Below are 23,918 nucleotides of genomic sequence, written 5' to 3'. Positions count from 1 at the left end.
ACTTCACCCATCCCTCCACCCACTTCCCCTCTGGTGACCATCGGTTTATTCTTTATTGTTAACAATCTGTTTTCTTGGTTTCTCTCTCTCTCTCTCTTTTTCCCCTTTGCTCATTTATTTCCTAAATTACACATATGAGTGAAATCATTGGCAAGGAATTTTTTTTTTTAAGATTTTATTCCGTTGAGACACAGAGCACAAGCAGTAGTGAGAGAAGGAGGCAGAGACAGAGGGAGAGGGAGAAGCAGGCTCCCCACTGAGCAGGGAGCCCAACACACGGGGCTCGGTCCCAGGACCCTGGGGATCACGACCCAAGCCAAAGGCAGACGCTTCATTAACTGAGCCACCCAGGTGCCTCTGGCAAGGACTTTTAAAAATCAGTGATAAAAGCTACCCATTATTTTCTTGTTTTGTCCTATTCTTTACCCAGGTATAAATTCCATATGGAAAACCACTACAAAGCAATCCAGTAAAATTTTGACACATAATCAAAACAGGTGATTAACACTTCTCATCTGTTGTTAATGCTAACATTTTTCCATTCAATAACTGGAGTCAGCTATCACTTTAAACATTAGACTCCTAGATTATTTGTGACTCAGTGACAAGAGGGTAGAGTGATGACTGAGCTCAGATTTAGGAATTAAGGAAGAGGAAAATGTTTTCTAACCTGATCTATTTCTTCCATTTGAATGAGAATAAACTATGGGTGGCGCCCAGGTGGCTCAGTGGGTTAAAGCCTCTGCCTTCGGCTCAGATCATGATGCCAGGGTCCAGGGATTGAGCCCTGCATCACTGGGATCTCTGCTCAGCAGGGAGCCTGCTCCCTCCCCGCCCTCCTTTTCTGCCTACTTGTGATCTCAGTCTGTCAAATAAATAAATAAAATCTTAAAAAAAAAATTTAAAAAAAACCTATGCGACAACATCTTCTACTCGAGTTTAGAAATAAATTTCAAAAGCCAAATTTTTGGCAGGATTAGCTATGAAGTCCTTCAGATGAACAAAGGATAGGGCAAAGTCATGAAAATAAAGCATCTTTATACCCTTAAGTTCACGGTGCAATATACCAGCTCTGAGCTCGCTCTGAAAATCGCTCCTGCAGGAACTAGCCATACATCATATTTCAGTTTGCCATTAAGACTTTATTTGGTTTTCATCCTTATTTATTAAAGTCATATAACTCCTCTACCATTCCATTTTTCCCAAGGAAGCTCTACACTGTAAACAACAACAAAAGTCTGTAAAAGATAATTTCATTTGTTGCATTTCTTGGTTAGTAGGTTATTTTTATGCTACAATGAAACATTTCCCCCTCCTAATCCTTCAAGTTAAACCATATGAAAGGAAAAATGAAAAAACTCAACTCACATTTTATTCTGTCCTTTATTAATGTTTCTATTACTTAGACACTAACTTTAAGCTATTCTCAGATTTCAGAATTCCTGGGGTTTGATTTCTCTAAAAAATGGATGTTTCATATCTAGAAAGCACAAAAATCTATCTTTTGAAAAAAATAGCTTATATTCACATTATATTGTTAGGATTAAAAGGTAATGTTAATGCATGTTTTGAAAGGAAAGATAATTGTTCATTCTTTGAGTGTTCATATTTTATTCATTTTTTAAAAAAATTTTTGTAAAGTACTCTCTATACCCCATGTGGGCTTGGACTCACAACTCTGAGATCAAGAGTCACATGTTCTAGCCAGGTGTGTTCATATTTTAAATAATTGCGAATCAAATTTTTATTCTAAAATGTGTCTCTTAGATATCTCCCTCCCTGAATATCCATCGAGGGAAAATGGGAATAGCCCAATTCTCATATGTATCAGAAGTCATTACTTTCATAAGCAAAATTATAAATAATTTATTTTTTGCATATTTGTGAAAATACGGCTACATGAAACTTCTAAACAAGTCTAATCAACTTTTCACTGGTAATTTATAAGGACAAACATAGGGGCACCTGGGTGGCTCAGTTGGTTAAGCGTGTGGCTCTTGGTTTTGGTTCAGATCATGATCTCAGGGTAGTGAGAGAGAGCCCTCTGTAGAGCTCTGTGCTCAGCACCCAGTCTGCTTGAGACTCTCTTTCCCTCTCCACCCACCACCATGCATGTGCATGCTCTCTCTCTCAAATAAATGGATACGATTTTTAAAAAAAATAAAAGGACAAACATAACTTTTTAGGTCCAGTCAATCAAAGCAGTAATTAAGATAAATTACTTCCACTTCTTTTCTTCAACCTAAAAGCAAAGTCCTTGTGTACTTTAAGCAATGAATACATTTTATTACTAGGAAAGAACTCCCATTCTCTGTTGTGGCGTGTGTGTGTGTGTGTGTGTGTGTGTGTCTGTGTGTGATGACAGCAATGTGAATGACACACTGGAAAAACAGAGTCGCTTGAATAAATAACCAATACTAAGTTGATGTGTGATTTACAATTATTATCTGGCTTAATTCTCAGATTATTATGGCAAGGCTGAAGTGAAAACAACTCAGCAATGCTGGTGGAATCATGGTCTTTTTGATGGGAGGGGTGTTTGGCAAGCTCAGTGATTATATAACAACAGAAAGGAAACATGGTTTGGGGAAACTCTTTTTTGTCTGAAACGAGGATCCTTTGAACTCTACTGTTACAAACTACCTACAGGTAGTTTTTTTTTTTTTTTACAGTGCTCATAAATATTTCAGTCTCCGCTCCCAAGCTGCAGTTCCATGCTCCCTTGCCCCGTCCTTGTAGTCTTTCAAGCAAGCTAGAGGGAGGGAGATGTTGGTAGACAAAGAGGATGTTTGGTGCCTGCTCTGGGATCTCAAGAGCAGGCATAGGAAAGGCCGTGTCTACACTGCCTGTCCCTCCACTGCCCTCTTCAGCCGCAGCCTGCCTCTTAGCCAGCCTAGAGCATGTGGGTCGGAAGGGACAGCTTGCCTCTCACTAACTGGATTCAGTCCGATTCTGGCGGTAACTCTGCCAGCCTGGTGCCTGGAACACCACTCGACAATTCACATGATGTTTAACAAAAAAAAACAGAGGGGGTGGGGAGATACAAAACTGATGCTTTTGGCCAATGCTCCCTGAAAAATTCCTGACACGCTCTCTTCTGCCTTGGTGGATTAAAAAAAAAAAGACACCAGAACAAAGCAAGCTGTCTTAGGATCAAAAGCAGATAAATACATCTCTTTTCAGATAGGCAGTTAGCCTGCCCTCTTCCTTCGGAAGTAATGTCTTAAATGTTCAGTGGCTAGTGTATTAGTTTCCCATTGCTGCTGTAACAAATTACCACGAACTCAGTGGCTTACATCATTAGAGTTCATGTCCTACTTCTGGGGGTCAGATGCCCCAAGGCCACAAGTTTCCCTAGGTGGATATCAAGGTGTTGCAGGCCTGTGCTTCTTCGGGAGGCTCCGGAGAGGCAGTGTTTCTAGGCTTCCTTTTCCAGCTTCTAGAGGCTGCCCACATTCCTTAGCTCCTGGCCCACTTCCTCCCTCTGCAAAACCAACGGCCTAGCATCTTCTCCCTTTTCTGAGGTCTGCTTCTGTCCCTTTTTTTCAGACTCTGCCTCTTTTTTGTAGGGATCCCGTGACTGTGATTATTCTGGGCCCACCCCAACAATGGAAGGTCATCTCCCCATTTCAAGACCTTAGCTTAAATCAGTCCCTTTTGCCATTAAAGGTAACATACTCACAGGTTCCAGGGATTAGAGAGTGGACTTCTTTAGGGAGGCATTGTTTAACCTTTCATAATTCTCTCTCTTTATATTCTTAATTCTTTGCATTCTGTTTTAAAGTGGATGACTCAAAGGTCAGGATCAGCCACTTCAGAGCTAAGAATTCGTTGTCATAGAAAACAGAACGAATTCAAATGCCAACCTTCACATTTAAAAAAAGGAGTTACTTGTTCTTATACATTAATATGGTTCAAATCACAGAGAACAGAATGCTTTCACGGACAAGGCATAAAAATGAAAATTCTCCTCAAGGCTTTTCTTTCAATTCCTACACAATAGTGGAGACTATTAAAGCGGGTAGCTATAGGAGGGGGCAAATCACTTTGTCTTTCCTTTTCCTTCCTATTATTACTATCATAAAAGTTCCAAAGCATTTCTTTCAAACATGATTTGGGATCGTAGCATATTATCAAGGGTTATGCATACAAGAACCTATTCCCTGCTAACATAGCAAACTCAGAATTCTTATGTAGATGGGCTTCATATTTCAAAACTTAAGTGGTATACATCATTACTCCCATAAACGAGAAGCTTTTAAATCAGCGATAGTCACAAAGCGTTCAAGAAACTGTTGCAAGTTCTTGGCTGGTCTGGCTGTGTCAAAGTTTCTAAATTTATATCTAATCCCTAATGCTGACTGAGACCAACATTCCTTAAGCAGGTGATTTGTGCCCAGGAACAAGCACTCCCACACTGTAGATGGTCTTAACATCACTGGAGGTTCCAATGTGTTCCCCTCCAGTTCAAAGGCTTACCCACAGCCTGCCTAATCTCATCCTGACTGGTAACCACCAGTCGAAGGCTGACAAGATTATCCTCATTTATTCTCTGGGCAGAGACTTGCAACTGGGGTTGTCATCCCTCTAGGATGATGGACGAGTCAGACTGGATCTGAGCCGAAGCTCTCTATGAGATACCTCTGTGTGGTTCAAAGTCAACACGAGGGGAATTTTTATCCTTGTGTGTGACAGGGAGGTCCTTGAATGGATTTGTCTAATGATGTATGCCTGGAACCTTACCATGCCTTACTGACGCTACGGGAATAATAACGGAAAGAAGGGCTTGGAACATTAATGTGCATTGCGTATTTTACCTTGCTATTAAAAAAAAAATGCAGTTTAGAAGTAAGAAAAATCAGACCCCAGAGATTTCTGCACATAATGGGCAATAAAAATATTCCACTAAAAATCATGCCACAGAGTTGGGGGGGGTTGTTGGTGGTGCAGACAGTTGAGTGTCTGACTCTTGATTTCAGCTCAGGTCATGGCCACAGGGTCCTAAGATGGAGCCCTGCATCAGGCTCTGCACTTGGTGGGTGAAGAGTCTACTTGAGATTCTCTCTCCCTCTACCTGCCCTCCCCTCCCAAAAGTCAATAAAATCTTAAGAAAAAAAATCATGCTGTAGGAGACTTCCGGGGAAGATGGCAGAGTAGGAGGCTCCTAGTACACTTACTGCGATGAGCACATTGGAAGGTACAAAACTGCTAAATCACTGTATTGTACACCTGAAACTAATATAGCATGTGTATGCTACTTCTACTGGAATTAAAATTTTTACAAGATCATGCCACTAAAGAAAGATGGGTTTTTTTAGTGATAAACTTGATAGAATTATTACAGTTACCATTTTGAAATACTTTTAGCATACAGTTTTAAGTGCTAAGCTTCATGCTAAAAGAGATGTAAGAATGTATTTTTTACTTTAACAATTTAAATAGCAGAAAGAAATGTCTATGACCAAACTCTATAATTTAAACCATTATTTCTAAGCCTATGTCAGAATTTAGAGTAGTTTGAATAAATGGTCAATTCTTGGTATAGTTGTTTTATACAAGGGAATTTCACATGATGTGAATAACTTATTTTCATAAGGCATTTCAATGTATCCCAGAGTTGCTTATTTCTTTATGAGTAAAACTTCAAAGTTTCTTCAAAATGTATATCTAAAACTACTGTGGTCATATTTTATAGAAAGGATTCGGCATATTCAAGATTTCAAAATGTCACAAACAAAATATTACTGACTAAGTGGTTTTTCAGAATTTGGTAACCATCTTTGAAGATAAATTCACAGATTTTTAAACTTCAGTTTGATTTTGCAAAAAAATATAGTAAGGACAATCCAGCTTAACAAGTTATCTTTAAAATTCAGTTTCCAAGGCAACAATCATAGGTCCCTGTACACTGCTTAAAAAAATCATTTTTATAAATTTAGTTACTGTAACATCAAAGGCAAGAGTTAAATATAACTGCCTTACTTTTATCTCCTTTTATCAGACTTTCTGAACAGGCCAACTTCTCTCTTTTTAATGGACTAATACTGGATCCCTAGTCTGCTGCCCCCTAGGTACAGAAGGTTAAGGGCGGATAAACTGAGTTTCTGCAAATCTAGACTACTGCCTGTGTGTTAAGAGCAAACCTGAATCCAGCCCACTGTATGTGCATAATAGCAAATATCCTTATAACTTATTCCTTCTAACTTCATAACTCAATAAAGCAAAAAGGGAAGGGCTCTTACCTGCACATTTTACTCCCTGAGCAATGAGACCCCACATGAAGTTGGCACAGTATTCACACCAGTGTGGCCCTCTGAACGTATGGACCTGAAAAAGAGCAGTGAGTGACAGAGTGGCCAGAGGGGAAAACACACGGACGAAGAGATGGTTTTCTGTTAAAGTGCGGAAATACAAACCATAGTAACGAAGAGGTGTGATGTGGCTGCATTTAGGGAAACTTTAGCTGAGTGGAACCGACAAGCAGTTAAAATTTCTTTCAGAGCTCAATTTGCTCTTTGTTTTAGAAATGGTGATACATCAAATCATTATTCTGTGATTCACTTTGCAAAACAATTTCTACAGTGGTTCTCCAGCTGGTTCCCTCCAGCCCTAAGCCTCATCTCTGAGTTACACAAAGCAAAGGAACGATGCAGGGTATGTCTGGGTCCTGTCAGGATTTTGTCAGATGACCTACCTTCTGTGACCACAGATGGTGAAGGTGATACTTAGTGACTGGTCACAACTGAAGCAGCAAAAATGGCCAATTTCTGTTCAAAACCATTTGATACTTACATTAGTTAAGGGAATGAATATATTTTAGAAACTGCAGAAGGGAGTTTCTAAAATATATTCATTTTTATGAAGGGAGAATTAATCAGAAACCCTACTTGAGTGTAGTAATTATGCATGAATCATTTCAGCCTCAAAAACATTTAAATGCATTTGATTCCTTTATCCCTAAGAAAGGAATCTCCAAAGAAAGGATTCAAATGCTAAGATACCTAAATTTTTTGTATAGGAGAGAGAAGCCATTCTAGCTTAACTCAGATGAAAAAGTATTGGTAGAAAAGAGAGGCAAGGAATTCAAACCCCAATATTAAAAAATAAAAGAAAAAAAATTGGAATATTCTCCTTACACTTTGAGATTTCTGAGGAAAAAAAATTCCGAGCAGATATTAGCTGAAAATCCACCCAGGAAAAAAAAAAAAAAAAGGAGAGGAAACCAGGAAGTCACTGATCTGTGTATCAAAGTACATTTACCTGAGAAAATTTCTTATATGTATGATGTTCTCCTGCAGAAAACAGTCATATAAAGATAGTGAAAATCATAAAATGTGACGATTTGTATTCCAACATAAGTATCTGTCAGAACAGATAATACAAATAATGAAATCCACTGCTAAGATGGTCATTTTTGCTACTGTTCTTTGTATGTATCAAACAGGTAGATGATTTGTAATATAACTTATTCTTTCAAACTTAAGATGGTATTGAACACAAGACTTACATTGAACACAGGGCATATATTCCATTTAGAAAAACCAAACCAGGTAAATTATGACAAACCACTGATTATAAGAGAAATCCCAATTCCAAAGATGTTAAAATGGAAAAAAAAAAAAAAAGCACATATTCAGATCAATGAGAAAAGGTATGACAGAATACTAACACTGGCTGGGTAAGGCTGTCATGGATAACCTGGTTGGTTCCTTCCAAGTAGGTATGTGCTTGTGACTCTGGTCACTGCCAAGTGAGCTTGAGTACAAAATGTGTTGATTTTGGAAAAGAAGGCCATAATCTCTTCTGTGTCTTTTATGGAAAAGCATCAGGAATGCAGACACAGTTGCTTCCGGATTGTTACTGATGCTCAGTGCCTGTAATGGAAAGCATTTCCTAGAGTTTCTAAAGCAGAGCCCAAGATCAACATTCAGATAGTCTGTGATGTCTTTTTTGTTGGTCTGTGTTCCCCGGAATGAATAAAACTGGATAAAGTAGGAAGCTTTGCTTTTCTTTGAGCAGAATGAGTGAGACAGCACTGACTTGTATTTCAAAAAGTTACATAATCATGAAATAGCTATAGAAGCATGGCGTTAGTTTCAGGGAGAGTTTCTGGGATACCCACTGGCTTAGATGTTGCAAGATGTTGGACACTCCAGTATCACTTGACTTGGTGAGGTCAACAGAAATAGACTAGAAGCACAGAGGAGGTAAGTCTGTCTTGTACCTGCCAGTTATCTCATGATAAAGGATCTTAAAGTCACATCTGGGAGAGCAAAAACAGAGTAGATGATGTGAAATACCTTAAAACTGGGCTCGTGGCAAACAGCACTGAGTACTGGGAGGTTATGACAGAACCAAATCCCTTCCCCACCTTCAAAACAGCAGTAGTGAGTGCTGCGTCTGGGAATTCTTGGGACGTCTCTTCATATGACAAGTATGACAAAATATGACAAAGGAAGGGTTTGAATGGTCCGAGCAGTCTGGCGCTCTGACTGAAGGATCCCATGCAATCAGAAAATAATCTCTAGGAAATTGTAATGTATACGTTTCCCTCTTGGATGGTGTTTTTTTTTTTTTTTAAAGATTTTATTTATTTATTTGACAGAGAGAAATCACAAGTAGATGGAGAGGCAGGCAGAGAGAGAGAGAGAGGGAAGCAGGCTCCCTGCCGAGCAGAGAGCCCGATGTGGGACTCGATCCCAGGACCCTGAGATCATGACCTGAGCTGAAAGCAGCGGCTTAACCCACTGAGCCACCCAGGCGCCCCTTGGATGGTGTTTTATAAAGGCATCCTGAGCCGTGTGGGGCTGCTGCTGTTTTCTCTTTGTTAACATCCCTCGGAAGGGGGCGTTATACAAAGTTGTACAGCTCTCCAGGAAACGGTTCTAGAAAGGAGACTGAAGCACTGGAAGCTTACTAAATGTCTACTTGTTTAATGGGATTTAACCGGATTCCCTTTTGAATCCTTATCTCTAGAATGCATATTTCTTAAATTTTGTTTTGTGACCACTATGGCTTATGACAGTGGACTCTGTCTGTAAAAATGGAACATTGTAGCCTTTTTGTCTTTTTCATTCCCCTAGATGTCATCAAAACAGAGACTTCATTCAGTAGTCCTTTTTATTCATTCATGAACATTTTGAAAGTAATGACACACAAAGATAAAAAGGATCCTGGCTCAAGGAATTCACCGTAGGTTTCTCCCATTAAATACAGTGTGAAAATGCTCAAGAGAAAGTCCCCACAGAGTACACAGAAGGCTTGGAGGGGGTGGGGATGGGCACTCTGCAGGCTTAAGATGCACCCCAAGAGGTGGGTCAACTGAGTGACCTGTAGGGCACGACTGGGGTATGTGTGTTGGAGGGGGTGCATTAGGAAAATTCCTTGACTGTTCTAAGGAAATCAAAGGTATATGGCTTGAGCCAAACAATGGGTGGTTTAGAGAATCATAAGGACGTTCAGCATGGGCAGAGGTGGGGATGACCACATGGCATGAATCAAGAGAGACAGCGTGTCTCTTTTCCATGCCTACAGATTAACTTTGCCCAGTGAACAAAGCAGGGTCACTGAGGATTTTCCAGGTGAGTGATACAGGCAGGAAAGGCTGGCAGAAGACAAATTAGGTAGGAGGCTATGTCTGGCAGGAGTCCAGGTAACAGATGGTGTGGGCTGAACTCAGGCAGCGGTGGCGGAGGAAGGGGTAAAGGAGTTATGTAGGAGGCAGAATGAGCAGGCCTTGGTAACCAACAGAATCAGAGGCACAGGAGAGGGGAAGAGGGCATCAACAGGGGGAGCGGAAGGGGAACAGGTTTGGAAGGGAGGAGGGTGAGCAATGGTAGACTGAAGAAAACTACTGGGAAAGAGGAGAAACTCCTGCAGTAGAGTTCCTGAAGGTGGCAAGTGGAGAAAGGATCCAGGACAGAGGGATTAGCTTTGAATAAGAGAATTCTTCCCCCATTCCCGGAGTTGGGAAAAAGGAAGGAGGGGGGAGAGGATGGCTGTGCCGCAGTCACGGGGCCTGGAGTCTGGAAGGTTAAGGGAGTTCCCTGTCCAGAGTCTCTGCATTAGATGGAAGTTCAGTTGGCTGAAATGGGGGATGCGGACTGGAAGTGGCCAGAAATTCGGAGAAGGGCTGCTGGACTTGAAAGGAAGTTTCTTTCCTGGATGACACTGACATCATACAATAAATGTCAAGCACATTAAAGAAAAAGTAACAAATACTTTGTTAAAGTGCCTTATCTAAATGTTTTATTTTAAATGCAGTTTTATATAACCGGTGATGTTTATATCACATATTTTGCCAATTCAGAGAAAGGTATCTTTAAAACTCAATTGCCCAAATCATACAACTTTGAGCAGGACAGCTGGAAGACTGCTCCTTCCAGCACGATGGAAACGGAGTGCTGTTCCGGCACACGAGGCCCTAGGGCCCGCACACATGCATCTCCTTCTGTTTAACAGAGATGGTTGTTTTCTGATTACCTGTCCTAAAAATGACTAAATCAGAATATAATGGGCATTCAAAATATAATAATTAAAAGGTCAAAAGTTGTGCCTTGGGGATTTTTTTCTGCTTAGGAGGACACTAAGAAAGAACTGGGGTAGAATGTGGGAGAAAGGAGGCATGGAGTGGTTCTCAAGGGGTCCAGGGACTCGGCCCGAAGCCTCGCATTGTACCAGAAGGCAACTTTTGTCTAGAATGCACTGGAACACAGGAGATGCCTTCTTAGGGATCAGCTGCTGGTCAGCGCTCGGAGTTCAGAATTATTGACGTCTTTACAACAGAAACAGCTAGCGGACAATCATTAGTGACCTTTTCCATAGGATTTTGATTCTAAATGGTTCCAGGTTTTTTATGTTTTCAAAAGTTTGTGTTTTAGTTTTCCTTTTTCTTCTTCTGCTCCAGGGCTGTCATGTCAGCTCTTTCTCCTTCTTCCTTACCCCCTTGTCCCTTTTCCCGTTCACTGATTCTTAGATGCAGATGAGGTCATCTCAGAGAACTTTGCTAACACTGGATGTAAATCAAGAACCGAGGTCATCTATATTCCTGTTGAAGGCCTTTTACAAGAAAAACACAAACTTCTGGTTTCTTGTCTGTGTTTCTTGTAGTCAAGGCTGATGGACAGTAGGGACCATGGTCTTAAGATGCATAAGGTGTTAAGTGGTGTCTTATTTTATTCTATGACTTCTGCTGATCGTTAATTAGTGTTTCTTACAATCTGTTTCGGCTGTTTACTCTGTGACCTTAATGACGTACGTTGGCTTTATAACATGGGAAACTGACCAGCACTATTTTCTTCCTTAGAGTTATTTGAACAAGTCACTTATCAATTTACAAAAAAATAAAAAAATAAATAAAATCCCTTTGGGGAGGGTGTTTTGGTGAGATAATCCAAGAGCGCATTCAGCTTCAGTGTATAACATTATCAGGGAGGACAAGGATGGTCCTGAGAAAAGCAACCTTGTAAATTGGCCACAGGTTTTTTTCTAGGCCACCTACAAACCTCTGGTACGTCTTGACAAATGGAAGTGACAAAGTACACAGCATGAATTATACCTTCCTGAACAAAGGGCATTGCAACTAGTTTGAAGGTCCTTTTCTATAACTAGAAAGAAGACAACTTTATTACCATGACATTTGAGACTGCTTTTTAGCTGTGAACAACTCCCTTCATGTTAACATCACTGACATCACTGAGAACCAGGGACGAAAGACTGAGTTAATTATCGGATCCCAAACGTCTATCCCAGAGAAGACGCTGGTTAGAACCAGTCTGAGAACACACGGAGGGAAGTGAGTGGGCCACTGAGGGGCCCCCATGGCACAGCCTGTGGGTCAGCTGTTTCCCAAGCACTGACCCAGGGAAACTGAAGCTCTTCTCCACTGGGCCTGCTGTGACCCTGCCCCAAACCCCGGCTTCTGGAAGAAAACCAGAACACCTTTTCTTCAGGTTTCTGACATTCCTATCTTCAGTTTGAATGTCAGTAATAAAAGGAGAGGACAAGAAATCTATGCAACGGGACGAGAAAAAATTTCAGCCTATCTTTATTATCCCTCCCAAGCCGTAACACTCCCTCTGGTAAAAGCATGAATGCCAATAGCCAAGGCACTGGCCTGCAAAGCCTGCTGCAAACGGAAACTATGTCGGAGGCGAGAAAAATATTCGGGGAGGGACGCCTGGTTGGCTCGGTCGGTTAAGCATTTGGCTCTTGATCTCAGCTCAGGTCTTGATCTCAGGGTTGTGAGTTCAAGCCCCATGTTGGGCTTCATACCCGGCAAGGGGCCTACTTACACACACACACACACACACACACACACACACACACACAATCTTGGGGAAATGAAATTTTGCTTTGGGGTAAGAGGACTGACATTTGGGAGGCTCTGGTGAGTCATCTCTGCAGCTTGGTACTGGGTGATGGAGGGAGAGAACAGATGATTGAAATCAAAACGGAAAGCAATGTAGGTAGATACGCAACTGGGCAAGAAAGTCTTTTTCATTCTTTCCCCCCCATTTTTATCTTTTGGGCAACCAGAACATACTCTTTTATGTAATCAATTTTAGTCTCACCAAGATGGCTTAACTTTGATCCAAAATACTTGAAATTTAGAATTTTGGTCCTCAGATTTTGCCACCTCAGTTAAAGTATTTTGATTTATACTATTAAGTCATGAGCAGAGAATGTATAATGTTGGCTATGATCATTAGCAAGAAATATATAAAACTGTGTGGGGATTCCTTGCAAAAAGCAGTAGGAAACAGGTACTCAAAATAGAGGAGTGTCTTTAGTATCAAGGCAATACCTTCTTGTCTTATTATTAGTTAAATCTAGTCAAAATGACTAGTGGCTTCAAAATTCTTGAAGAAAGATCTCTAACAAACAGTGAGGTTTGAGCACGGTTAAGCCCCCAGCACTGATCTCATGCTAGCTGCGCCTCCTCTCTCCTTGTCCTGACGGAATGGCTGTGTAACGCAGCGCCCACAGCAGGGAAGGTGGAAGGAGTGCACCAAACACTTACGGAAACGGTGCCTGGAACTGGAAGGGCATACCCATTGGCCCGGTGCAGTGCCCCCAGCAGGCTGAATGGGGCACTGCATGGAGGCATGGGACCACGGTGAGGGGGCCCAGGTGCGAAAGCTTCTCCAGCTCGCTGCTACAGAGGATGACTGTGCAGGGGAAAGCTTGCAGGGGCTCTCTGAGGCAGACACTCAACCTCACAATAGTTAACAGAGTCAGAAGTACCATTCTGGAGAGGATGACAAATGACAGAAAACGAGTGACCTAAGGTTTCAAGAATTAGAAAACTGTCCAAAATTGAGGGAGATGCCATAAAAATCTACAAGGCATACAGTGGCCAGACCATTAATAAATGATGTCCCCCTGAATATGAAAAATAACAGTAGGAAAATACTGGGATAGTAACTGTCACCCTGTAATACTGGTCTTAATTAGCAGGGCAATGATTAGGGCAATATAATAAGGCAGTCCTTCCACATACAAAAGATTATAAAAATGGTTTTTATGGATTGGGATCTAAAATGACACCTTAAGTGAACATGTCCAGACAAATAAGGGCTTCTTACCAGTTCCACTCATACAGTCTATTTCCCTCGATTTGATGCGGGCCTTCTTCAGAGAGTTTACGTTTCTTTATGGCTTGCTTCATGATTCTCCTCTCCCTACCCCACCTCCCAAATGAACACTGTCTCAGTGAGGGAGAAATATCTCTAAAACTACAGCTGAGTTTAACTGTGGTGGAGACCAAGTGAGCTTACTTAGAATCACACACAACCATCTTCACGCTCGAATACACACAGAGTTTCTTTTCTTTTTTTAAAAGATTTTTATTCATTTGACAGATAACAAGAAGGCAGAGAGCCAGGCAGCAGGGGGTTGGGGGGTGGAGCAGGCTCCCCTCTGAGCAGAGAGCCCTATGTGGGGCTCCATCCCAAGACCCTGAGATCATGACCTGAGCCGAAGGCAGGGGCCCAATCCACTGAGCGACCCAGGCGCCTCACACAGTTTCTTGTGTCTGTATTCTGTTCTCAGCTGCCAGAATGGCTCCTGATACAAAGCCATCATTCTGAAACCTAGGAATCAGGCAGTAGTTTCAAAGTTTGTCCAAGTTTTCCAGGGATTCCATTTATTTACTTACTTTTATTAAGTTACAAGGTATAGACTGGGTAATAAATAACATAAAAATAGGAAAAAATAAAAACAACCAAAAATTTAAAAATACTGTTTCAAAATATGATTGTTTAAAGTATTAGAAAACCCATGATTTTAATGTTTAGACTTTTTTATGCTTCAGAAGCAAATTTCCCCCCACTCCCACCTCAGCCACAGAAGCTTTAATGAGAACTTTACCTCTAAACTGAATCATGGTTAAAGTTTAACACTGTCAAATACATAATCTAAAACACTTCATTTTGAAAGTTTAGTTTTATTACTTGGATTAGTAAGTTTGCATTTAAGTATCAGCAGTAAAAAAAAAAAAATCAACATAGTCAATACTTCAAAATGTCGGTCTCCTAAAGTTGTATTATGAAGCTATGATAGGAAAGTGAATGACTCATCCTTGGTTGTGCAATAAAAACCACAGTACAATCCATAATCTCTACACACACATTACAGACAAGGAAACTGAATACTATAAGACAAAGAGCCCCCAGACCAACCCACATTATCTTACGATCCACAATTCCCTGAAGCCAATGTTGTGCTAGTATATATTTCCACATAAACAGGTTTCGATTTCTTTGGTTTAGTTGTAATAATGTCATCCGAAGTTTACTGTTAACATACATTAAGAATGAAAGTATTTCTGTAATATGCCAGGAAAAAGGTTAGACTACAATGCATGAGAAATTATTAAACTATGTAGTTAAAACCCTCTTTAAAGCTCAAGTGGAAGAGATTCAGGTTTTCTCTACTTTCCTCTACTTCACTGATTGCTGCTCTTACCTTTAATATGTCCTTCCATGACCTGGTTTAATTATGTCTTTTTCAAGTTTTAGGAGGAAGCTTAACTCACTGATTTAAGACTTTCTTTCTTTCCTAAAATAAGCATTTAGTGGTAAAGATTTCACCATAGCTGTATTAAACAAATATTGATATGTCATATTTTTAAAATTCAGTTCAAAGTATCTTCTAATGTCTCTTGTGACTTCTTCTTTAACCGTGAGTTATTTAGCAGTAAGTTGTTTAATTTCTAAACATGTGGAAAATTTTTCAGGTATGTGTTATTTTGAACAGTATACACCTTCTGTTGCTGAGTAGAATACTTCTATAAATATCGATTAGGCCAAACTGCTTGACACTATAGTTCAAATCTTCCATCTCATTATTAGTGTTCTAGTTGTCTGCTCGGTCACTGAGAAACAACTGTGGAAGTCTCCATTTACAATTGTAGATCTGTCTCTTTCACTTATTAGTTGTTGCTTTATGTATTTTGAACCTCTGTTATTTGGTGAATATAAATTTTAAATTATGTTTTCTTGATGAATTTTACCTTCTCTCCTCTCACGAATATTCCTTGTTCTGAAAATCACTCTATTTTTCTCTGAATTATTGTCTCCATGGTAGCTTTTTCTTTTGACTTCTCTGGGTCTTTATATTTTAGGTGGGTTTCTGGGGCACCTGGGTGGCTCAGTGGGTTAAACGCCTTCGGCTCCAGTCATGGTCCAAGGGTCCTGGGATCGAGCCCCACATCAGGCTCTCTGCTCAGAGGAGAGCCCGCTTCCTCCTCTCTATCTGCCTGCCTCTCTGCCTACTTGTGATCTCTGTCAAATAAATAAATAAAATCTTAAAAAAATAAACAAAGTGGGTTTCTATGGATAGCATGTTAGATCTTGCTTTTTCTTTATCCAATTTGACAACTTTTGCCTTTTAGTGGAGTATTTGGACCATTTCCCTTTAAAGTAACTATCAATATGATTGGGTTTAAAATCTGCCACGTTGGCTTTGTTTTCTATATAACTTTGTTTGCTCTCTTGTTCCTTTTTCTCTCTTCTTCCATACTTTTGAATAAATTGCATATTCTTCATGAGTTCCTTTTGTCTCTATTAGCTTATAACTATTTTGTACCACTTCATGTATAGTGTAAGACTCTTACGACACTGTGCTTCCTTCACCCTGTACATTATACTATTGCTGTCATATACTTGTATAAACTATGTAATATCACTTTTTGCTTTAGTCAGTTATCTTTAATATCACTAAAATGAAAGAAAAAAACCATCTTTTACACTTATCCATACATTTGCCATTTCTGGCATTCTTTATTCTTTTGTACAGATCTAAATTTCCATCTGGTATTTTCCTTTTGTCTGAAGAACCTCCTTTAACATTCTTGTAGTATAGGTCTCCCGGGGATGCATTTACCCCGGTTTTCTTTGTTTAAGAAAAATATTTTATGTCTTCATTTTTCAAAGGCTTTTTTTTAGTTGTCATTGAGTACTTTGAAGATGTCACTCTGTTGTCTTCCATAGTTTCTGATGAGAACTCTGTCGTCAGTATTTTTCATCTCTATGTAAAATGTATTTTCTTCCCCTTCTCCCCCTCTGCCTTTTAAAAAACTTTCTAAAATATGTAAGTGTATCAGTGACAAAGAAAAATAATTGGTTTCTTCCTTTGACATATTTTCCTAACACTGGAATAAGCTTTATAGAGTTTTTAAAAAAGATTTTATTTACTTATTTGACAGAGAGTGTGTGCACAAGCAGGGGGAGCTGTAGGCAGAGGGAGTGGGAGAAGCAGGCTCCCTGCTGAGCAGAGAGCCTGATGATGCAGGGCTCCATCCCAGGACCTTGGGATCATGACCTGAGCCAAAGGCAGCCACTATGACTGACTGAGCCACCCATGTGCCCTGAAACTTTATAGATACTAATGAAGAAAACGGTAGTGTAAAAATCAATTCTCTTTTAAAAAATGTACTTTGTAATTTATGACTATGAGTATGCACATTTAAGATCCTATAAAAGTCATAAAATTATAAACACTTTCTGAAGCTGGAATATGAAAATAAAATTGCAGAGAAGCTGAATGCATGTTTAATTTCTAGATCTTAAATATGTCCTCTGCACATTCTGATGTCACAAGGGAGAGGAACAACTTCCTTCTAGGCTGAGGTAAAGTACCACTTAAGGAATATAATTTTTCTTTCCCATAACCTGGTTTTCTCCTCTCTGGCTGCTCTTATGATTTTTCTCTTCAGTACTAGTTTTTAGCAGTTTCATTATGATATACCAAGGTGTTGTTTTCTTCATATTTTTCCCCCTATTTATAGTTCATTGTACTTATTAGATCTATGGGTTTTCATCAAAATTAAAATTTTTTTGATTAGATCTTCAAATAATTGTACTGTTCCCTGGCCCCTCACCATTGCTCCTTCTGACTCCAATTACACTTTTAAATTAGATTGCTTGATACTGTCCCCCATTGATCGCTGATGCTATGTTAATTTTTACTTATTTTTTAAAATCTCTCTGTCCTTCATTTCAGATGTTTTCTATAGTTGTGTCTTCTGGTTCACAAATCTTTTCTTCTTTGATGCCTAATATGCCATTAATATTATCCAATGTACTTTTCATTACTTTTTAAGATTTTATTTTTAATCTCTATACCCACCATGGGGCTCACAACCCTGAGATCAAGAGTCGCATGCTCCACTGACTGAGACAGAAAGGTGCCCCCATTTTAGATATATTTTCAATCTCTAGAGATTCAACTTGGATTTTTTTTTTAAGATTTTATTTATTTATTAGAGAGAGAGAAAGATCACAAGTAGGTAGAGCAGCAGGCAGAGAGAAAAGGGAAAGCAGGCTCCCTGCTGAGCAGAGAGCCTGATTCGGGGCTCGATCCCAGGACCCTGAGACCATGACCTGAGCCCAAGGCAGAGGCTTAACCCACTGAGCCATGCAGGCACCCTTGACTTGGATTCTTTCAGATGGCTTCAATTTTTTTCCTAACTGCAACCTTCAGTCTATTGCTAATTTAGTCATGCTCCTGAGATAATCCCCTGTGAGGACTTTTAAAACAATGCCTCATATATTATCACATTTTTCAACACCTACTGGAGGGCAAAACTATTTTCAACCCTGAGTGAATTTCAGTAATTTTTCAGCCTAATGCTTTCCACCGCGGGGCGGGTGGTGGTGGTGGTGTGTGTATGTGTGTTTTAAGAGGCCCCTTTCGTGCATATATAGATAGGTACTTACTCTAAGAATCAAGAAGACCCCAATGCAGATCGACAGAACTCTACCCCCTGCCCCAGGGACACTGCTCTACAAATTTTAGCTGCTTTGCCTCCTCAAACTCCAATCTCTGTATCTTTAACTCACCTAGACCACTGGGTTCTCTTTAGATTCTCCATGTATTGTGGCCACAAAACTGCCCCTAAGCAGGAAATGAAATCAATCTGAAGACTCCTGTTATTGGGGCGCCTCAGTGGGTTAAGCCTCTGCCTTCGGCTTGGGTCATGGTCCCAGGGTCCTGTGATCGAGCCCCACATCAGGCTCTCTGCTGAGCAAGGAGCCTGCTTCCCCCCCCCCTCTCTCTGCCTGCCTCTCTGCCTACTTGTGATCTCTGTTAAATAAATTAAAAAAAAAAAAAAAGACTCCTGTTATTGCATTCCTTTGTTCAGGTATCATAGTACTATACTACCTGTTCAATACCTGAGTGTGGTTTTATATGTTTTTTCCCGGTCTGTTGGTTGTTTTAAGATGGGAAGGTAAATATAGTTGTTCTGCCATGGCTGGAAGTAGGGGTTCAGATTATATTCTTATTTCTAAACTGATCTTTCATGTGAGCTTGAACCTGGAATTTCTGGGCTTCGGTTTCTACACATGCAAAATTAACTTCATCGGTGATTCTCAGTGTCCCTTCTAGAGGCTCAGCTTCTTCAGGATTCTTATATCATCACGCTCTATGAACATGTCTCTCCCAGCAAAGTGTCACATTGACACTATTGTGTTCAGTAGGTTGTATACTAGCATCTTAGATTTAGTGACATCATTTTGTCATTTAATGTGGTGGGCATTTATTTTTTTAGCTACACAGAATAAATGTCTTCTCTTTGGGCACCAGTTCTCAATCCATCCCCAGCTCCAAGAGAGAGTATATGACCTTGATCCAAGCCAATCAGTACATTCAATTCTCCTGCCTAGGGGCTGAGTTACTGGTTCAGAGATGGGCACATAAGATAATTGGGCAAATGCCTGCCAGGCCCAGACTTTTTTGTTCAGTCTCATTTTGAGCTGACTAGAATCAGAGAAGATTTAGATGCAGGCCATCTTGACAACAGAGGAAGGCTACAAATGAAGAAAGAGCTAGAAGACAGGGTTCTGGTGCCATTTTAAGTCCCTTAGGCAAAGGATACCAACCACCAGCAGACTTTTCCTATGTGAGCCCATAAGCTCCCATTTTGCCTTAGCAAGCAAGAGTTGGGCTTTCTAACATTGCAATGGAAAGCCTTCAACTGTTCCATCAAATGTTAAGTATCAATCATGGGTTCCAAATAGTTTTTTAAAAAGACACCGAAGCAATGTCATTCAACTGTGGAGTAATGCACTATACTAGCAATGGTCAAAACAGAACCGCCTGCTTCCTAGAGACGGCCCTTCTCATTATGAACAAGTGCACTGTGCACGCGCATCAGGCAGAGCCAAGAGCAGTGAGCTGGCTGTGGCACATATAAGGCTAGAGCTCCAAACAAAGGGAGTTCTAGAAAAAAGAGTGAACATAACATTTTAGGCCTGATTTGAACAAATCCACTCACACAACTAGCCAAAACCTTGTCATTTCTAACACAACAGACTGAAGGCTATCTCCTAATATGACAAGCATCCTCAGACGTCCATGGCCTACAAATGAATATATTTTAAATTTTTATGTCTGCATAATACTTAAAAAAATGCACCCAGCTCTATTTTTGTTCCCCAAAGAAAATACAAATATTTTTTAAACGAGCAGTTGATGATCCTTAGAAACGTAACATCACTGGGCTATTTCCCCTTTCCTTTCTAGCTTTCCTATTTTGTAACCAGATGAATGTTAAGATAATTTAAGAAGAGGGGTTAAGAAACCTGAAAAAAACAAAAACACTATTGGTATGGTGTTTATTAAAAAAATAATTTGTAGCGGTTTCTTAGATACCAGCAGTAGTTGATAAAATATTTAAAAAAGAAAAATCAATTTTTTTGTGTTTTTTCTTCACTTAAAAAATCTTTCCTAGACCTATATTCCACTTATGCATGTATTGCTTCTCTCTGTCCTGTGGGCTCTTTGATGAAGGCAATTATATTTTTGTGTTATGTATTATTACATAAGAATAACGAAAGCTGCCTAATGATGACAGTAAGTATGTGGTGCTACAGGGAACTTGGCAGCATAGACAGTAACAGGGTAAGGTGTCACGACATGTACATATTCTTCAGTCATATGCTTTCACTACCTGATTAAAGCCATGGTAAACTTCCCTCCTAAGGAAGACTTTCCTCTGAGGAATGTTGACATAGTAGGTCACAAAGAAGATGAAGTAGGACAGTATAATTTGTGAATTAAACAATGTTTAAAAATTAGAAATCTAAATTATTACATAGGTATCCTACTGGATTACAAAGTAAGCAGAATACAATTAAGACTCAATCCTTAGTTAGATCTGGAAGGTGAGAAGGGAGAGAGGGTAACAAGGGACTACAAAACTTGCTTTTACCAGGCCGCTGTGTCCCAAACGTGCAAAAAACTCATCCTTGAAGGGTAGATGATTATGTGGACACACAGAGTATTAAGAGAAAAGAACTGTGGTACAGGGGACTTCTTAATTGTATGTTCTTCCTATGGGTTTAGATCCTTATCTTGTTACTGCAATGAGAGTCACATGCCAGGCTGCTTCTCTCCTTTGAAATAAACTTTGGAGATGCCAATTATTTTTAAACTGAAGAGTAACCGACACGCAATGTTGTATCAGTTTGAGGTAAAAACACAGTGATTCGCTATTTGTGCATATTACAGCAGGATCGCCACATTGTCTAGTTGCTATCTGCCCCTATACACTACTGTGGCAAGACTACTGGCGAGATTTCCTGTGTTGCACAGTTCATCCCCACGTCTTATGTATTTACAACTGGAAGACTGTACCTCTTAACTGCCTTTGCTTATTTTGTTCATCCCTACAGCAATCATCAGCTTGTTCTCTGTATTTGTGCGTTTGTTTCAGTTCCATTTGTTCATTTCTTTTAATATGATTTTTATTTATTTTTTGATGTCTGATCTTATTTGTTAACTCCAGAAGATCTCACTGTTGACTGGCCTCAGACAGGACAGCCTCAGACAGGACAGCCTCTGTCTCTTGGCAATCTGTTCTTGGAGTTATTCTTTGGCCTCCTTCATTCTCTTGGCCAAAACCTGAGAATGTTCTGCAGCCTCTTCCTTATCTTTCTTAGTACACTGTTTCCTCGGAGCAATATGCCAACATTTGTGTGGCAGAACAGATGGAGTAACAAGACATGGGATTGTGGGTGCTCTGGCTCTAGGTTTCTTAGCTTTTTTGTTTATGGGCTTTCTCACAACATACTGGCGGGCATCACCTTCTTTAGGCTCTTCTGCACCTCTGGCGACATGGCAAAGTAGAATCGGTGAGTTCAGGAATAGCCTTCTCCATTTTTTTTTTTTTTTAAAACAATGACTGAGTTGAGAACACTGAGATTGGCATTCATAATGCAACGGCAAACAGAATATCCTTTTCTCCAGTCCACCTCCGTTTGTAGCAGGAATGGCCCTTCCTCAGCAGCAGGTGGACATGGCCATGGATCAAGACACCCTGCTTCATGGGGACTCCTTGTTTGTCATCGCCACCTCTGATTAGGATGGTGTGATCCTTCTACTGTTCACTCAGAGTGCCCGCGTCAATTTCTGTGGCCATATGCTTCTCATAAAAGGTATGGAGTTTGCGTTCATCATCTACTTCAATGAGTTTCTGGCAGCCAGTAACTGGGAAAGAAATGTTCAGCTTCATCCTAAAGCAGCCTGCTGCCTCTGAGGTGCCAGGGAAAAGAGCTGCTTTGATTTTAAATTCCACATATAATGAAATCCTATAGTATGTGTTTTCTCTGACTTAGCATAACACCCTGTAGGTTCACCCATGTTGTTGCCAATAGCAAGATTTCATTTTTTATGCTAATATTCTATTTTACACACACACATATCCTACCCCACACCTTCTTTTGCCATTTATCTTTTGATAGATATTTAGGTTGCTTCCAATATCTTCACTATGATAAATAATGCTGCAACAACATAGGGATGAATAGGTCTTTCTGAATTAGCGTTTTCATTTTCTTTGCATAAGTATCTAGAAGTGGAAATATTTGTATTGCATGATGGTTTCGTTGTTAATCTTTTGAGAAAACTCCATAGTGTTTTCCAAAGTAGTCGCACCAATTTACATTCCCACCAATAGTGCATGGGGGTTACTTTTTCTCCATGTCCTTCCCAAATCTTGTTTTTTTGTCTTATTGATTCTAGCCATTCGGACAGGTGTGAGTGATACCAAACTTTTTAAAATATATCAATAGAATGGTTATAAATGCCAGAAATAATCAATACAGTGTTAGATGTAGTTATTTGTCAGAGGGTCTCACATTAAGATATTGGTTGGGAATAAGAATCAGAATTGGTTCTGGTAAGAGAGCCCAGACATTTAAAAGTGACAACCCTAGGGGCGCCTGGGGGGTTCAGTCAGCTGGGTGTCTGACTCTTGATTTCAGCTCAGGTCATGATTTCAGGCTCATGAGAGGGAAAGAGCCCCGTGTTGGGGCTCCGACAGCAGAGCCTGCTTGGAATTCTCTCTTTCTTTCTCCCCCTTTCCCCCTCCCCCCACTCATGTGCATTCTCGATGTCTCACTCTCTCTCTTAAAAAAAAGTGACAACCATGTATTTTAATTTCAAGGCTGGCCTGACGTTCTTTTTATTTGCTTTTTAATTAAACAAAACAAATAGTACACTTAATAAGTTCTGTTGATAGTCTCCTAGTGAGAAAGACAAACTTCCTAATCCCTCTAAATTTTAAAACAGCATAAGCAAAAATAGACAATTGGGACTACATTTAATGATAAATCTTTTGCATAGCAAAGGAAACAATCAGCAGAGTGGAAAGGTAACCTACCGCTGGATCATAAGGCTGTTTCTAAAAAATTTTTGAGGAACTTCCATACTATTTTTCATAATGGCTACATCAACTTACATTCACAGCAACAACGTACAGGGGTTCCTCTTTCTCCACATCGTCACCAGCACTGGCCATCTTTGGTCTTGTTTCTAACAGCCATTCTAACAGGTATGAGGTAATATCTCATTGTGGCTTTGATTTCCATTTCCCTGCTGATTCGTGATGTTGAGCATCTTTCCACAGACCTATTGGCTGTTTGTTTATCTTTTGAGAAATGGCTATTCTCAGGTCTTGTGTCTGTTTTTAAATCAGGCTGCTTCTGCTATTGGGCTGTATGAGTTCCTTACATATTTTGGGATACTAACCTCTTATCAGATATATGGTTTTAAAATATTTTCTTCCATCCCATACGTTGCATTTTCATTCCATCAATTATTTTCTTTGCTGTGCAGAAGCTTTTACTTTGATGCAATTCCACTTGTCTATTTTTGGTTTGGTTGCATGTGTTTTTAGGGTCCTATCTGAAAAAATCACAGCCAACACCAATGTTTTTGCCTTTGTTTTCTACTAGTACTTTTATAGTCTCAAGTCTTATTGGGTTGATTGTTGTATATGATGTGAAATAAGGGATAAATTTCTTCTTCTTCTTCTTCTTTTTTTTTGCATATAGCCAATTTTCCCAGCATCATTTAATGAAGAAACCAGCCTGTCCTTATTTAGTGTACTTGGTGTCCTTGTTGAAGATCAG

General features: G+C 39.9%; 1 protein-coding gene, 1 long non-coding RNA gene and 1 pseudogene across 10 annotated transcripts in view; 1 reads left to right on the top strand and 2 right to left on the bottom strand.

The window, feature by feature from the left end:
* The window catches only part of CHN1 (chimerin 1), a 216,043-nt gene that overhangs the window by 17,942 nt on the left and 174,183 nt on the right, over positions 1 to 23,918 (bottom strand). For all 8 annotated transcript variants that reach the window (XM_082689545.1, XM_082689547.1, XM_082689546.1 and 5 more), the window contains one exon: positions 6,243 to 6,327. In XM_082689545.1, coding sequence (XP_082545671.1) covers positions 6,243 to 6,327 — 85 coding nt within the window. The remainder of the gene's footprint in view (positions 1 to 6,242; positions 6,328 to 23,918) is intronic.
* LOC309843797 overlaps positions 1 to 23,918 on the top strand; it is a 63,000-nt gene that overhangs the window by 32,543 nt on the left and 6,539 nt on the right. The gene's annotated exons all lie outside the window — the stretch shown is intronic.
* On the bottom strand, positions 21,171 to 23,759 carry LOC309843793 (small ribosomal subunit protein eS6 pseudogene; annotated as a pseudogene). Its single transcript has one exon. The product of its transcript is annotated as a small ribosomal subunit protein eS6 pseudogene (transcript).

This window comes from Mustela nivalis (assembly GCF_964662115.1).
Source record: "Mustela nivalis genome assembly, chromosome: 11".
NCBI lineage: Eukaryota > Metazoa > Chordata > Mammalia > Carnivora > Mustelidae > Mustela > Mustela nivalis.
Note: the sequence above shows the minus strand (reverse complement) of the source record. Positions and strands in the feature narration are given on the sequence as shown.